Here is a 15,170-nt window from a genome sequence, read left to right as displayed (position 1 = left end):
GTACATACATTACATTTATGCTAAAAGTACATTATATTACATTTACTGCAAAAGTACATTATATTCCATTTAGTCTAAAAGTACATTACATTACATTTACTCTAAAAGTATATTTCATTACATTTTCTCTAAAGGTAATTACATTTACTCTAAAAGTACATTACACTTACTGTAATGATAATTACATTTACTCTAAAAGTACATTACATGTACTCAGAAAAGTACATACATTCCATATATGCTAAAAGTACATACATTACATTTACTCTAAAAGTACATTTCATTACATTTTCTCTAAAGCTAATTACATTTGCTCTAAAAGTACATTACATTTGCTCTAAATGTACATTATATTACATTTACTCTAAAACTACATACATTACATTTACTCTAAAAGTATATTTCATTACACTTCATTACACTCATTACACTTACTGTAATGACAATTACATTTACTCTAAAAGTACATTACAGTTACTCTAAATTACATTATATTACATTTACTCTAAAAGTACATTACATTTACTCAGAAAAGTACATACATATATGTAAAATTACATACATTACATTCATTCTAAAAGTACATTATATTGCATTTAGCCTAAAAGTACATACATTACATTTACTCTAAAAGTACATTATATTACATTTTCTCTAAAAGTACATACATTACATTTACTCTAAAAGTACATTAAATTACATTTACTGCAAAAGTACATTATATTCAATTTACTCTAAAAGTACATTACATTACATTTACTCTAAAAGTACATTACACTTACTGTAATGACAATTACATTTACTCTAAAAGTACATTATATTTACTCAGAAAAGTACATACATTCCATATATGCTAAAAGTACATACATTACATTTACTCTTAAAGTACATTTCATTACATTTTCTCTAAAGCTAATTACATTTGCTCTAAAAGTACATTACATTTGCTCTAAATGTACATTATATTACATTTACTCTAAAACTACATACATTACATTTACTCTAAAAGTACATACATTACATTTACTCTAAAAGTATATTTCATTACACTTCATTATACTTCATTACACTCATTACACTTACTGTAATGACAATTACATTTACTCTAAAAGTACATTACATTTACTCAGAAAAGTACATACATTACATTTACTCTAAATGTACTTTATATTATATTTTCTCTAAAAGTACATACATTTACACTAAAAGTTCATATATTACATTTACTCTAAAAGTACATTACATTACATTTACTGCAAAAGTACATTATATTACATTTACCATAAAAGTACATACATTACATTTACTCTAAAAGTACATTTACTGTAAATGTACATTATATTAAATTTACTCTAAAAGTGCATTAAATTACATTTACTGCAAAAGTACATTATATAACATTTACTCTAAAAGTACATACATTACATTTACTCTAGAAATATATTATATTACATTTATTCTAAAACTACATTATATTCCATTTACTCTAAATGTTCATTACATTTACTCTAAAAGTACATTATATTACATTTTCTCTAAAGGTAATTACATTAACTCTAAAAGCACATACATTACATTTACTCTAAAAGTATAAACAGTGCATTTACTCTAAAAGTACATTATATTACATTTTCTCTAAAGGTAATTACATTTACTCTAAAGGTACATTATATTACATTTACTCTATTTGTACATTTAATTACATTAACTCTAAAAGTACATTATATTATATTTACTCTAAAAGTACATACATTACATTTACTCTAATAGTAGTAACAGTTTAAAACACCCTTCATTTAACACTATATTTTAAACACCCCTCCTCCATCATCTCTCTCCATCACCTCCTCCATCCGGTCTCCTCCATCACCCCTCCTTCACTTCTCCTTCATCACCCCTCCCCATCACCTCCTCCATCACCTCCTCAATCAGCTCTCCTCCATCACCTCCTCCATCACCTCCCCATCATCTCCTCCATCAGCTCTCCTCCATCACCTCCTCCATCATCTCTCCCCATCATCTCTCGTCCATCACCTCCTCATCACCTCCTCCATCAGCTCTCCTCCATCAGCTCCTCCATCACCTCCTCCATCATCTCTCCCCATCATCTCTCGTCCATCACCTCCTCATCACCTCCTCCATCAGCTCTCCTCCATCAGCTCCTCCATCACCTCCTCCATCAGCTCCTCCATCACCTCTCCTCCATCACCTCCTCCATCATTACCTCCTCTATCATCTCTCCCCATCATCTCTCCTCCATCACCTCCTCCATCATCTCTCCCCATCATCTCTCCTCCATCACCTCCTCCATCACCTCTCCCCATCATCTCTCCTCCATCACCTCCTCCATCACCTCTCCCCATCACCTCCTCCATCACCTCCTCCATCAGCTCTCCCATCACCTCCTCCATTAGTTCTCCTCCATCAGCTTTCCTCCATCACCTCCTCCATCACACCTCCTCATCACCCCTCCTCCATTTGTGAACTTCTGTGTGTGTGTGCTTTGGGTGGTTAACACAGTTGTAAGAGCCCTACTTAACCAGCTAGCTAACCAATGCGGATACAGAGTGGAGCAGCTGTGATGAATGTGATTACTGCACCTGTTGTCTCACTTGTACTGCTGATACCATCACCACGGGGGGTGGGGGGGTGGGGGGGGGGGGCGGTCTGGGAGGTCCACCCCTCCATCGCGATCAATACATTACGTTTTGGAGCAACACAATGGGCACTGCTCTGATGATGGCATGGCAGTGGGGTCTCTGCCCCTCAGTGCCCTTTCAAAGCGTGTAGTGCTGAAGTCAAGACTCTGCCAGTTCTGCCATCTCAGAGAGGTCAGAGAGTAGGGTGCCTTTTCTTAACATATTCTTACCATCAGAAGATATTCAACGATACCGCAGGTGATCTGTTGAATCCATATTTTATAAAAATGTATCAAAGTTCTTGCCTTTTTTTCAGTTACGAATAACAAAATGTTCTGGCCATTTTACTATTTTAATGTTATGATTTGAAAATGCGCTGGGTTGGTAAGCCGAGGTTCAGCCGCACTGGTTTAGGTCTGTCCATACGGGACTAATCTCCATCCAGGCAAGAACCAGGTGGTTCAAAGATCTTTTTATAAATTCACAGAGACATTTTAAAATCTTTTTGATAGTCATACCACTATAAGAAGGAATATCAGATACGCAGTGGAAAGCCCAGATCCACGTCTAGGACATTTCTACCAGCTTTCTTCATTTGTTACCACAGATCTTCTTTGATTGAATTGACCCATGTCTGGCGTTTAGATTGGGCTGTGGTTATTTAGGTTGGGGAAGTCAGGGCGTCGGGGCGGGGCTGTGGGTGGAGATGGCCAGGGCTCGTTTAAAGCTCGCTGGCTTCAGCCGCGGTTAGTCTGCAGGAACAAGCATCAAATCTCCCAGCTGTGTGTCACCTTGCTGGTGCCTGTGGTTTATTTATGTGCACCATAGTTGTTCTTTCTTCCTCTCCCTGTGTGTATGTGTGTGAGAGAGTGAGAGTGAGCTTTGTTGCGTGTTGTGCTGTTGGTTCATTAATACAAGCAGCCTCCATTGATTTGACTACAATGGTTGGCCACCGCGACTCGGTATGGCATATGTGTCTGAAGTCGAGGTCAACACCAGACCCCTTACACTTGTGTTTGTTTTTAATCAATCGTCCTCGGCTGGGTGCGCTGGTATCCTTCCGCGGATGAAGGCTGCTCTCCCAGTCGGAGCTCTGGAGGTGCTCTTATAAACAGGATCTTGCCAAGGTCTTGGATCAGGTGCTTTTTATCTTCTCTTTATGCCATTGTCTAACGCTCCCTCTGTGTCTCTGTCTGTCCCTGCTCCCCTCTCTCCCTCTCGATCCCTCAACCCCCCCCAGGCTCTTCCCGTAGTCCCATTAGTAAGACCACCCTGACTCTGATCAGTGTGGTGAGCTGTGTGATTGGCCTGGTGTGCTCCACTCACCTCTCCTGCAGCCTGAACGTGCGAGTCATCCTTCACGTCCCTGAGCACCTCATCGCCGATGGTGAGTGCTGCAGCTCCTCTCTCTGCTAGTCTCTCCTCTCTCTGCTAGTCTCTCCTCTCTCCTCTCTCCACTCTGCTACAGTAGGCAGGGAAATGCCATTTTCACTCCCCCTAGGAGAGTCTCCTATGAAAACCCAACAGCTGTGCCTTGAAAGCATCAAAGCATATTCAAGCCAGGTCTCACACACACACACACACACACACACACACACACACACACACACACACACACACACACACACACTCTCTCTCTCTCTCACACACTCTCTCTCTCTCTCACACACATGCACGCACACACACAAACACACATACGCACACACACTCTCACACAAACATGAGCACACACACACACACTCTCTCTCTCTCTCTCACACACATGCACGCACACAGAGACCAACGCCATCCAGCCTCCTTTTCCCCAAGGGCCCTTTGTGTGTGTTTTGGACCTTTAGTTGTGTTTGTGCACTGGTTGAGTTTGTTAATGAATTTTAATGTGGCACCTGCAGTTTAAAACTACGAGCCAATATTCCCCCTCTTCTCTCTCTCTCTCTCTCTCTTTCTCTCTCTCTCTCTCTCTCTAGCCTTCACTCCTCCTCTCTCACCCGTCCTGTTACTGGTGTGTTTGTACATGTATATATAGTGGAGTACACAAGGTTTCTAAAGAAACAGCACATTTCTGACAGAGCTCCTTCATCAGCTGTGAAGGAAAATGTCCAAGGAGGTAGAGCCCCAACGTTCCTATGAATATAAAACTTGATTATAGCTCAGTGGTCCTTTCCCCTTAAGTTTCCTCACTCCACTGCTGCCATAGCAACCACTGGCAATGCAAACAGATATGTCCTTAATGCAGCATCCATTAGTATTTAAATGCCTCGCCACTGGAAATGACGCATCTTTAATTCTGACGGTCTGAGGGTGTCAAACAAACTGAGCCTTGTCCTGGTTTCTCTAATGTAATGCTGATTATGTCTCCTGCGAGAGATACAGTAGACAACGTCTTTGGTGATACAGGAGGACGACTGTGCTGGCTTAGTTGTGGGGTCCTCTACATTACCTTCACATAGACCCTCAATATTGTTTATTTATGTGTATTATAGGGTTTTGATTGCGAGTGAACATTTACTGCTCAGATAAACAGCATATAATTGCTTGGGTGTCTGTGACCTTTGCACTTGTGCTGTATGCGCTGATGTTCCTGTGTATGTCTGGGCCAGGCAACCCCGTGAAAGAGCAAATGTGTGCAGTTTAGTGTCCAATTTTCAAATCTGCAAACTACCATCAGTCATAAGTCATGTGTGAAAATGTTTTTGTCACATTATCATGCATAGAATGTAACACCAGGATAAAATTGTCTTTAGGCTTCGCAAGTATGTGGCTTTTGTCTGAAAGCTGTGGCTTATCTCTGAAAGGCGTGGCTTGTCTCTGAAAGGTGTGGCTTTTGTCTGAAACAGGTGGCTTATCTCTGAAAGGCGTGGCTTATCCCTGAAAGGCGTGGCTTATATCTGAACAGCGTGGCTTGTCTCTGAAAGGCGTGGCTTATCCCTGAAAGGCGTGGCTTATATCTGAACAGCGTGGCTTGTCTCTGAAAGGCGTGGCTTATCCCTGAAAGGCGTGGGGACCCTAGTGCTCTCGTTTCGGGCCTTGTGCCTGTTTGTCTCACCCCAGTCCTAGACCGTCCATGGCCTGTCCGTGCGTCATGGCCGTGCATCAGCAGTCTGGAGACGTCGCGGGTGTGGTAGGTCTTTTTCACAGCCAGCCTGGGAATTCTAGACACAAATAATCCCCCGTTTAACCAGAAGTGATTATTGCTTAGAGAGCGGAGGGAGCTTTAAATGTGCAAAATTTTGTCTGCTGCTGTAAACTGGAGGACAAGTTCCTGTGCCCATAAAGGTTCTGGTAATTTCTTTGTGTACTGGGTGTTGTTTTCTCATCTTCTACATACAATAATGAATTAATTATTCACAAACTGCAGTGGTGAACTGTGAATGGTTTTTAATCGTCTGCTGTGTTTGTTATGGCACATTAACAATAGTACTTATCTGTGTTTATCTACGTCTGCAAGTGGTTATGCGTGACCATATTACTGGAAAATTAATTGACAGTGAGGTGCAGGTTAAAATGAATGTTAAATGAATGGGGTTTAATACAATATTCCACATCACACACCACAGCAGAATTCATTTCCAGTTATGCTTGGATGGTCGCGGTGGTCTGGAGATTGCAACGGTGTACACAGTGGATTAATGACCACAGTGGGTCCACATACCGGAACCCTTGACTTATTAATATTTACACTGGACTGCACTTGTGTGTTACCACAATCCTCGGTGTAACAGGCAGGATCTCAGTAGCGGGATGAGACTCTGTTATTACTTACAGAAGACTAGTGGCATTTGATTATATTTTCACACCAGGTGAAAACGCGCAATCTGTCTCTCCTGGCCAGACAGGTGAATTCACTGTAAAACACAGGATGTAGGAGTAGGCGGATCTTTTTAAAAGTGCCTGCAGATGCAGCCCCCTGTGTTGACGGCTCTTTGTGAGAGGGGTGTTGAGTATTCAGGAGTAGAAAAGCTCGGAATTACTGAATGCTTCCTGAATTTTGGCTGCAGTGGGCATTGTTGCAGTTTAAAACTCTGAAGGCCTGGAGCCCAGAGTGGCTGCTAGATCTCTAACCATCAGCCACCTTTGTTGATGTTTACTCTCGATGCGTGCTGGACTGGCTGGCGTTGCGTTTTTCCGTGCGCCCCCCGGCTGTTCTGTCTGATCGTGTGCGCTCCCCTCTGAAGGCTCCAGGTTCATCCTGATGCAGGCTAGCCAGCTGGATGCCTCTGATTGGCTGAACCCAGCGCAGGTGCTACTCTACCACCAGCAGAATGCCAGTGGACCCTGGATCCAGGAGCTGTGTGGCCGCCGCCTCCTGGACCCCTGCGAACACCAATGCGACCAAGATACAGGTACAAGCCCTGCCTCCATTCCCATGCAAACCCCGCCTCCCTGCAGTCCTTCCCATGACTGTGAGTGCCACACATTCTGATAAATGACTCTCGTTCCCGTACAGTGCCTTGGTTAAAGATTTATCTCTATAAAGGTGTTTGAGTGCATAGAAAACAGCGTGAGCACATTTAAAAGGGGGTGACTTATAGGCTTAATGTCCTATCTAGTACCAATTTATATGTTTTCATTCCCACCTCCCTGTGATTTTTACTTTGCGGCTATTATTCAGTCGGCCTAACAAGCGTTATTGCTCCTATTTGCTGAGTGTGCATGTTTTTTGGTTATAATTAGTGGCAGGAATGATCACCCAGCAGGTGGCTAGCCTAAAAAAGCCATGCTGTGTTGGCAGAGAGCTGACGTGGGTGGCATCCCACCCTGCACCCCTGCTGCGCCTGTTCTCTGTCGTTCAGCCGGAGCGGATTGAAAACAGCTCCTTTAAGGACAGTCCGAGCGGAGCAGTGGAGAGGAGAAGTGCTGGAATCTGAAGTTTCGTTTGCGGTTCTTGGATGTGCTAAGCTAGGACGACTTTGAAGACGGTTGCACATCGTCTGACTGGGACGTGCGGTGGAGATTTTGCAGAACTGTGTGTGGGGAAACCAACATTTAAACTGAAATGGGGTCAGAGGACCGTTTTGGTGACTTTGTCTGCCTATTGTTTATAATTCCTCAAAGAACTGGGGAAAGTCACATTTATTTTGTGTTCGTGTGCTTCACCGTCTGCATGCTGCAGCTGTATGTTTTCCTGCATGGGTTATGGGATGTTAATGAACGTTTATTCCCTTTCACTCTCAAAGTTTGCACTTTCCGTAAAAAGGCAGACTTATTTAGGTTTTTTAATAACTTAAACATAGTTGGCAGACTTGTTCTGACTACATCAAAAGAAATGTCTACAGACGTACTCGCGCAGACCTCAGTGTGGCCGTCGTTGGTAGAGGTGACTCCCTGCAGAGCTAACCCGTCCTTGAGAACCTCCTCCTGGGTTTGTATCCACACCTCAGCAGTGCTGGTGCCTCCGGTGGCTCGGGAGTCCTGCAGCACTGCACTACACATGGGGCAGAAACAGAGCCGGTCCAGGCTTCTGCTTCCTGGTGAACGACCCTGTTTCAGTTTGGTAATCGCATTGCGCTTTTCATATGCGGCATTCATAATGAGGGCCTTGGTGAAATGGGCCACTCGGAGAGCCGATGCCGGTGGGAGCCCGGCGGACAGTCGGCCGGGCTCCTGTGTGCCTTGGGCGAGATTGGCGCGGTGTTCTCTGGGAAAGTCCCAACCAGGGTGAGACAGAGGTGAGGTGGCAGAGCTCCTGGTATGCCTGTCCCTCAGGGCTTTTATTTCACAGGAACGTGGCGTGTTGCTCAAGGGTGCTAACCCTGCCTTGAACTTAAGTTTCATTCATTTCACCTGAATAATAGCTCCATCGCAGGCTCCCTGTGAGGTGGGGGTGGGGGATCATTCCCGACTTAGACGTCATTAATGAATCATGAATGTAGCTTCAGTCTGTGTCCAAATTCGATAGCCATGTTCCAGCAAGTACAAATGTAAATACTGCACCAATGTCCGCATTATTTTATTTAAAATGATTAGCTCTAAATTCCCAACACATTCTGTGGTGGAGACTATTGACATTTGTGCTTTATGTATGTTTGTAATCAATATTTCATGGATTCACTAAAGCTGCGCTTAGTTGTCAAGCAAAGAGTTCGGTACCAATTTAGTTGAAGTGCATTAACGTGTTCGACGACTATCCAAAAAACCTCCTCCGACGTGCCGGAGCAATTTGGTTTTCTGGGCCATTGCATTTTTAGTTTTGGTGTGGCTCATGTTTGACTTTGCTTTCCTAGGGGTTACTTGTTAACGCAGTAGCACAAAAACGAAACCCTTAATGGGCTGTTTTAACAAATTGGTTGAACTGCCAAGCAAATTCATAACCTCCTCTGTGAGCTTGTAGAATGACAAAATAATTAAAAATGGCTTTTCTCTCCCTCTCTGGACCTTCATCGTGAACCGTCCGGTGGGCCGAGACTGGCCCCTGATCCTTCTCTCTGTGGCCTTTAATACTTTCCATGTTCAGGAAATATATATTTACTTTTTTTACATCATGCTTTTCAGAGACTTGTTTTCATCTTTTTCCACATAGCTTTCTTTAAGGGAATGTTCACTGTCATTCGGGGTTAACACAGAGTGTCCAGCTGATCCAACGTCTGCAGCCCAGTCTTCCTCTGTGGAAATGATCGTCCCTCCTGCGGTCACTAGTCACATCATTGCTGACACAACATTAACCAGAATGCTGCAGGTTTTAAGGTTGTTTAGGTAATAATGCTCACACAGCCCTGCGCTGCCCCATGTTGCCTCTGTGCTGCCCCTATAATCTGTTCATGCACTCCAGTGGATAGTTCTCTGCAGGAGCAGCTCAGGGAACATGTGTGGTTTGTAAGGACCTCCAGCCTTCACAGTGTTTAAGTCATTGGATACGGTCGGATTTTTGCTCCTTTGCTCTGTGATCCAGAACATTGGATTTGGAATAAAATAATGACCATGAGCTTAGACTGTAGAAACTTTGAGAGTTTCTACATCAGATTCAGACCTCTTTAAAATCTTTCCATTTCAGACATCCAAAAAGAGGGACACACCAATACAGGAGGTCTGGGTCAGTAACGATAGCCGATAGTTAGCCCCCTAGGGTCTAAGCCATTTCTGGCACTTGATAATGATAAACAATAATTATCATCTTCTTGTGGCCAAAAGCATTAAAGGGTAATTATACATTTCTACAGTGTAATGTGTTTATTAGGTGCAGGGAACATTACTTAGACTAGAGCTCTAAAGAGAGTCTGTTCATAAAATGATAAGCTCATCTCTCAGAGATAATGTACCCCATCATTCAGCCTGACCTTTACCTGTGTTCTTATTTCACTGATCTGGTTTAAACCACAAACGTTCCTGACCACAGTCAAATAAATGTGCAGGGCGTGCCATACACACACACACAAAATAACAAAATATCCTAGAAGGGTTTTCTACCTATTGTGGGGACAGATGTGTGTGTGTGTGTGTGTGTGTGTGTGTGTTTAATTTACAGCAAAGGGACTGTCCCACTCATCACCCAAACTGAACAAAACTCGCCAATTCAGTATCCAAACTGATATCTTTAGCAACAACAAGAAAAAATGGATGAACCCATGAATATAACAATTCCTTTTCAGGCATATCACACACATCATTTGACTGATAAACCAAATCAGGCCTGCCCTTTGTAATCTATCCCTGCAGTAACTAATATTTACAGCATTTAGCTGACACTTTTACCCAAAGCAACTTATAATTATGAGTGAATACAACTTGAGTAATTGAGGGTCTTACTCAGGGGTCCAACAGTGGCAACTTGGCAGTGGGGGATTTGTGCTGGCAACCTTTTGATTACTAGTCAAGTACCTTAACCACTGAGACACCACTGTCCCGTTTATGTTTACTGCGTTTATCTGACCCTTATGAATATTTGAATATTGTGGATTGTGTTGGTCCTTTGTCAACATCAGACAATCCTTAATGTAGATGCTTCTCCACTGCGGATAATTCGAGCCCAGTCGTGGTTAAAGCCCCATCTCAGTCTATATCTATAGTAATTATTCAGAGGATTACAGTTACTACATATGAACCGTCAGCAGAGTCTTTCGCTGCACGCTCAAATTCGGGGTGCTGGGATGTTGCCTGCTGACTTTAAAATAGCTATTCCGTATTTATTGCACAAAGCTAAACAAGGTTTGAGAGGAAGGGGTACTGTGGCTGTTGTTTGGGGCAAAGGAAGTGACTCTGAAAAGTAGAGTTTTTAATGCAAATAGTTTGATCTTTTGGGTATAATGTTTGGAGTCCTTTGGTGGTGTTGCATGTTGGATCAAAAGGATCACGATGCACCAGTTAGTATGTCGTGAATGGTTTCAGACGCCTTAAACTTGGCGTATGAAGGGACCAGTAAAATGTGGTGCACACCTTCACTGCAGAGCTGAACCAAACGTGTTCCAGGCGATTCAATCTCCCCTTTTATCGCCCATTTCAGGTTTGCCGTTTCTAGCCTGGTTCACTGGTCCACTATATTCAATTATTCATCAAATATGAGAAAAAGATCTTTCTCACATTAACTTATGTAGTCAGGAGTTGGGGATGGAGACGTGATACCAGTTCTGCTATTCACAGTGAACACAGTCAGTGATGCCTGTGATGTTCCTTTTTAGGGAGTGTATGTCCTGAAGACAACGAGAATATTTCCGGTGATTGTTTATATTGTGCCTTGGCTTTCCAAAAACTGAAGGAGTTGGACACTTTATTGGGTTGTCTGCTGGAGCAGATGGGAATCTAAGATACGTTCCCTCCTTATTCTCAGGTGTTCCTTCGTGTATTCATTAAAAAGAACAAGGACATGTGTAGCCATTGCATCAGCAGTTTTACGTGTTTGACATTATAAACGCAGTAGTGTTTAGAAGCTGAGATCATGTATTGGTTTGACAATAGGCAACAAACCATAAAATGCCTTTAGCTTTTGCACCAATTACTGTAAGAGTAATAGTATGAGGCTCCCAGACTCTTTTCCACTTTCCCAAATGGTAAACGCTTGACTGGTTCGATTGGCTGGGTTTGTGAGTAGATTTGACCTATTTAAGGGTTATTTATCAAGTGACATTGCCTGCTCGATCTCAATAGGCTGCTGCATGCATCACGTGGTTGGGATTGTGTCCTCATTCAGACATTTGTTTTGTGCTTCCTAATGTACCTGGATGGACCAGCGACTGATGAATGGTGTTTTTACAAGGCCACAGACTCCTGGTTAACGTGGCAAAATTTGCTAGAGCAACGGCAGTGTGTTTGGGGAAGGGCCAGCATATGCTGTTGACCGCCTTCCTTTGAACTTGATGCATTTATTTTTTAAGAATGGTAGGTTACTGCTATAAGTTCAGGATTTGTTTCTGCTATTGTCATTCCCTTAATCGCGTGACCTTTTAAAAGAAGGTTAGTTTTGATTAGTCATTTTTGTGCCAAAGCGCTTTTGAGAATAGAAAGGTGCTTCGGAACTCATCTCTGCTGTTGGCTGCCCAGTGAAACGTTTCAGGTTCCCATGGACTCCAGTTGGCTGGAGATGTGCTTTTACAGAAGGGTGAAGTGGGGGTGGCCGTCCTGTGTTTATTTCAGTTCAATATGCCTTAGTTGAACTACTCATTAATTTAAAAAGAGTTGGCACGTGCACGTGTATATTTGGCTGGCTTCACACTCCCAGTTGTAGTATTTTCAGATCTCTCTCACCTTTTACACTGGGACTGATGAACCCATCATGTGCTGCTGTGGATCATGTAAGGGTGGATGCATTATCTTCTGGCTGTGAGGAATTGGGGTGAATGTAGGATTCACCATTTCTTACAGCCTCAGTGTTCTGGAATGGATGGCTGGAATGGATTAGAACATGTTAACGATGCAGTCATCCAAAACATGTAACGATGCAGTCAACCAGAAAATGTTAATGATGCAGTCTCCCAAAACACGTTAACAATGCAGTCACCCAGAACACGTAACGATGCAGTCACCCAGAACACGTAACGATGCAGTCACCCAGAACACGTAACGATGCAGTCATCCAGAACACGTAACGATGCAGTCACCCAGAACACGTAACGATGCAGTCATCTAGAACACGTAACGATGCAGTCATCCAGAACACATAACGATGCAGTCATCCAGAACATGTAACGATGCAGTCAACCAGAAAATGTTAATGATGCAGTCACCCAGAACACATGATGCAGTCATCCAGAACACATTAACGATGCAGTCATCCAGAACACGTAACGATGCAGTCAACCAGAAAATGTTAATGATGTAGTCACCCAGAACACATAATGATGCAGTCATCCAGAACATGTAACGATGCAGTCATCCAGAACATGTAACGATGCAGTCAACCAGAAAATGTTAATGATGCAGTCACCCAGAACACTTTAATGATGCAGTCACCCAGAACACGTAACGATGCAGTCATCTAGAACACGTAACGATGCAGTCATCCAGAACACATAATGATGCAGTCATCCAGAACACATAATGATGCAGTCATCCAGAACATGTTAATGATGCAGTCAACCAGAACATGTTAACGATGCAGTCACTCAGAACACGTAGACGATGCAGTCAACCAGAAAATGTTAATGATGCAGTCACCCAGAACACATAATGATGCAGTCATCCAGAACATGTTAACGATGCAGTCACGCAGAACACTTTAATGATGCAGTCACTCAGAACATGTTAATGATGCAGTCAACCAGAACATGTTAACGATGCAGTCACCCAGAACACGTAGACGATGCAGTCAACCAGAATATGTTAATGATGCAGTCACCCAGAACACATAATGATGCAGTCACCCAGAACACGTTAACAATGCAGTCATGCAGAACACATTAACGATGCAGTCACCCAGAACATGTTAATGATGCAGTCACCCAGAACACTTTAATAATGCAGTCGCTCAGAACATGTAACAATGCAGTCATGCAGAACACATTAACGATGCAGTCACCCAGAACATGTTAATGATGCAGTCACCCAGAACACTTTAATAATGCAGTCGCTCAGAACATGTAACGATGCAGTCATCCAGAACACGTAACGATGCAGTCAACCAGAAAACGTTAATGATGCACTCACCCAGAACACATAACAACGCAGTCATCCAGAACACATTAACGATGCAGTCAACCAGTTAACGATGGTCATCAAAACACGTTAATAATGGTCACCCAGAACAGGTTAACGATGGTCATCAGAACACGTTAATAATGGTCACCCAGAACACGTTAACGATGGTCATCAGAACACGCCTTGTGGGTGGACTGTGTTGGCACAGGCATCATCTTTAATGATTATATTGCTGCCCACTGTAGAAGCAGGATGAAGTCTGAAGTGTACAGAAAAGATTTTATCCATTCAGATCCAAGATAGCGCCCCAGACTCAGTGCTCCAGACCCAGTGCTCCTAAAGCACTGCCCCCAGATCGAGTGCCCCCAGATCGAGTGCCCACAGACCGAGTGCCCCAGACCGAGTGCACAGAGCTTCATCATCCAGAAGTCCTGTGCTCTGACTCCTATTTCTAAAGGGACTTTGGGGTTTTTCAAGGCCAAAAAGTCATTCATTGAACTGTGGTGAGCAGACATTTCAATTGCTGAAGGCAAGTCTGAAGGTGCATGGTGATGTCTGGGACATTCTCCATCTGGAGATGACTGCAGCTTGCATATTGCAGGAAGTCGTCCTTTTCTTTCTTTACACCCAAGTACTAAACTATTTCATTAAGGCTTATGTGAATCTTTCCAATAGTCCAACAAATTGAGGGATTATGTTTCGGTTCATATCCTTGAATTAACCCTTGGAAATTCCTCGCTTAAATTTCATAATCATTGTTTCATTTCACATCCAGTGTCCAACACTAATTGTGTCTGTGTCCAGTGACATTTGGACTGGACTGTACACGTGTCCAGTCTCGAGCACACGTGTACTGACCTAGTAAGCTAAATTCTTCGCTAAATTCACACGTAACACACTCAAAGTGTCAGTTACACATCCTCTTCAGGGTCTAGCCTCATCAGTGTTGAGCAACAAATCACGGTCTTGGGCGTGACCTGACAGGAGAGGTCAGTGCAGGCATGAATGATTGGCCCTACCTGGCATTCCGCAGGGGCTTATGGGAGTGCAGATGTGGAGCATCTGTTGTAAACATGGCAGACACGGCGACACCACTTACACCTTGTACACTTGTACACTTACACGTCGAACACTCACATCCGTCACTGTGCACAACAGGCACTGAGCTGTGGAGGAGTGGCCATGTGTGTGTGCTTATGGATTAGTTCATGGCTATGGACTTTTGTGTGCTTAAGAAATGCTACATGTTTATGGAATAGAGTGTGCTCATGGGATACTGCATGTTTATGGAATGTGTGCTTATGGAATAGTGGAAGCTTATGGAATTGTGTGTAATATGTATGTTCCTGAAATTGTACCTGTGTAGACATGCTGGTCCTCGATCCCATCCCAAGGAGATTTGTCCTACTGTAAAGGGTTGTGTGTTCCTGTCATGTCCCTGTTATAGAACACATTCAGTATGCTGGT

The 15,170-nt window shown here is 43.1% G+C and overlaps 1 protein-coding gene across 4 annotated transcripts in view; it reads left to right on the top strand.

Moving 5' to 3' along the window:
* astn1 (astrotactin 1) overlaps window positions 1-15,170 on the top strand; it is a 194,933-nt gene that overhangs the window by 56,868 nt on the left and 122,895 nt on the right. For all 4 annotated transcript variants that reach the window (XM_027011360.3, XM_027011363.3, XM_027011361.3 and 1 more), the window contains 2 exons: window positions 3,880-4,026; window positions 6,815-6,982. In XM_027011360.3, coding sequence (XP_026867161.2) covers window positions 3,880-4,026; window positions 6,815-6,982 — 315 coding nt within the window. The remainder of the gene's footprint in view (window positions 1-3,879; window positions 4,027-6,814; window positions 6,983-15,170) is intronic.

The sequence above is a fragment of the Electrophorus electricus genome, chromosome 20 (genome assembly GCF_041902795.1).
Source record: "Electrophorus electricus isolate QZ-2024a chromosome 20, ASM4190279v1, whole genome shotgun sequence".
In the NCBI taxonomy this organism is placed as follows: domain Eukaryota; kingdom Metazoa; phylum Chordata; class Actinopteri; order Gymnotiformes; family Gymnotidae; genus Electrophorus; species Electrophorus electricus.
Note: the sequence above shows the minus strand (reverse complement) of the source record. Positions and strands in the feature narration are given on the sequence as shown.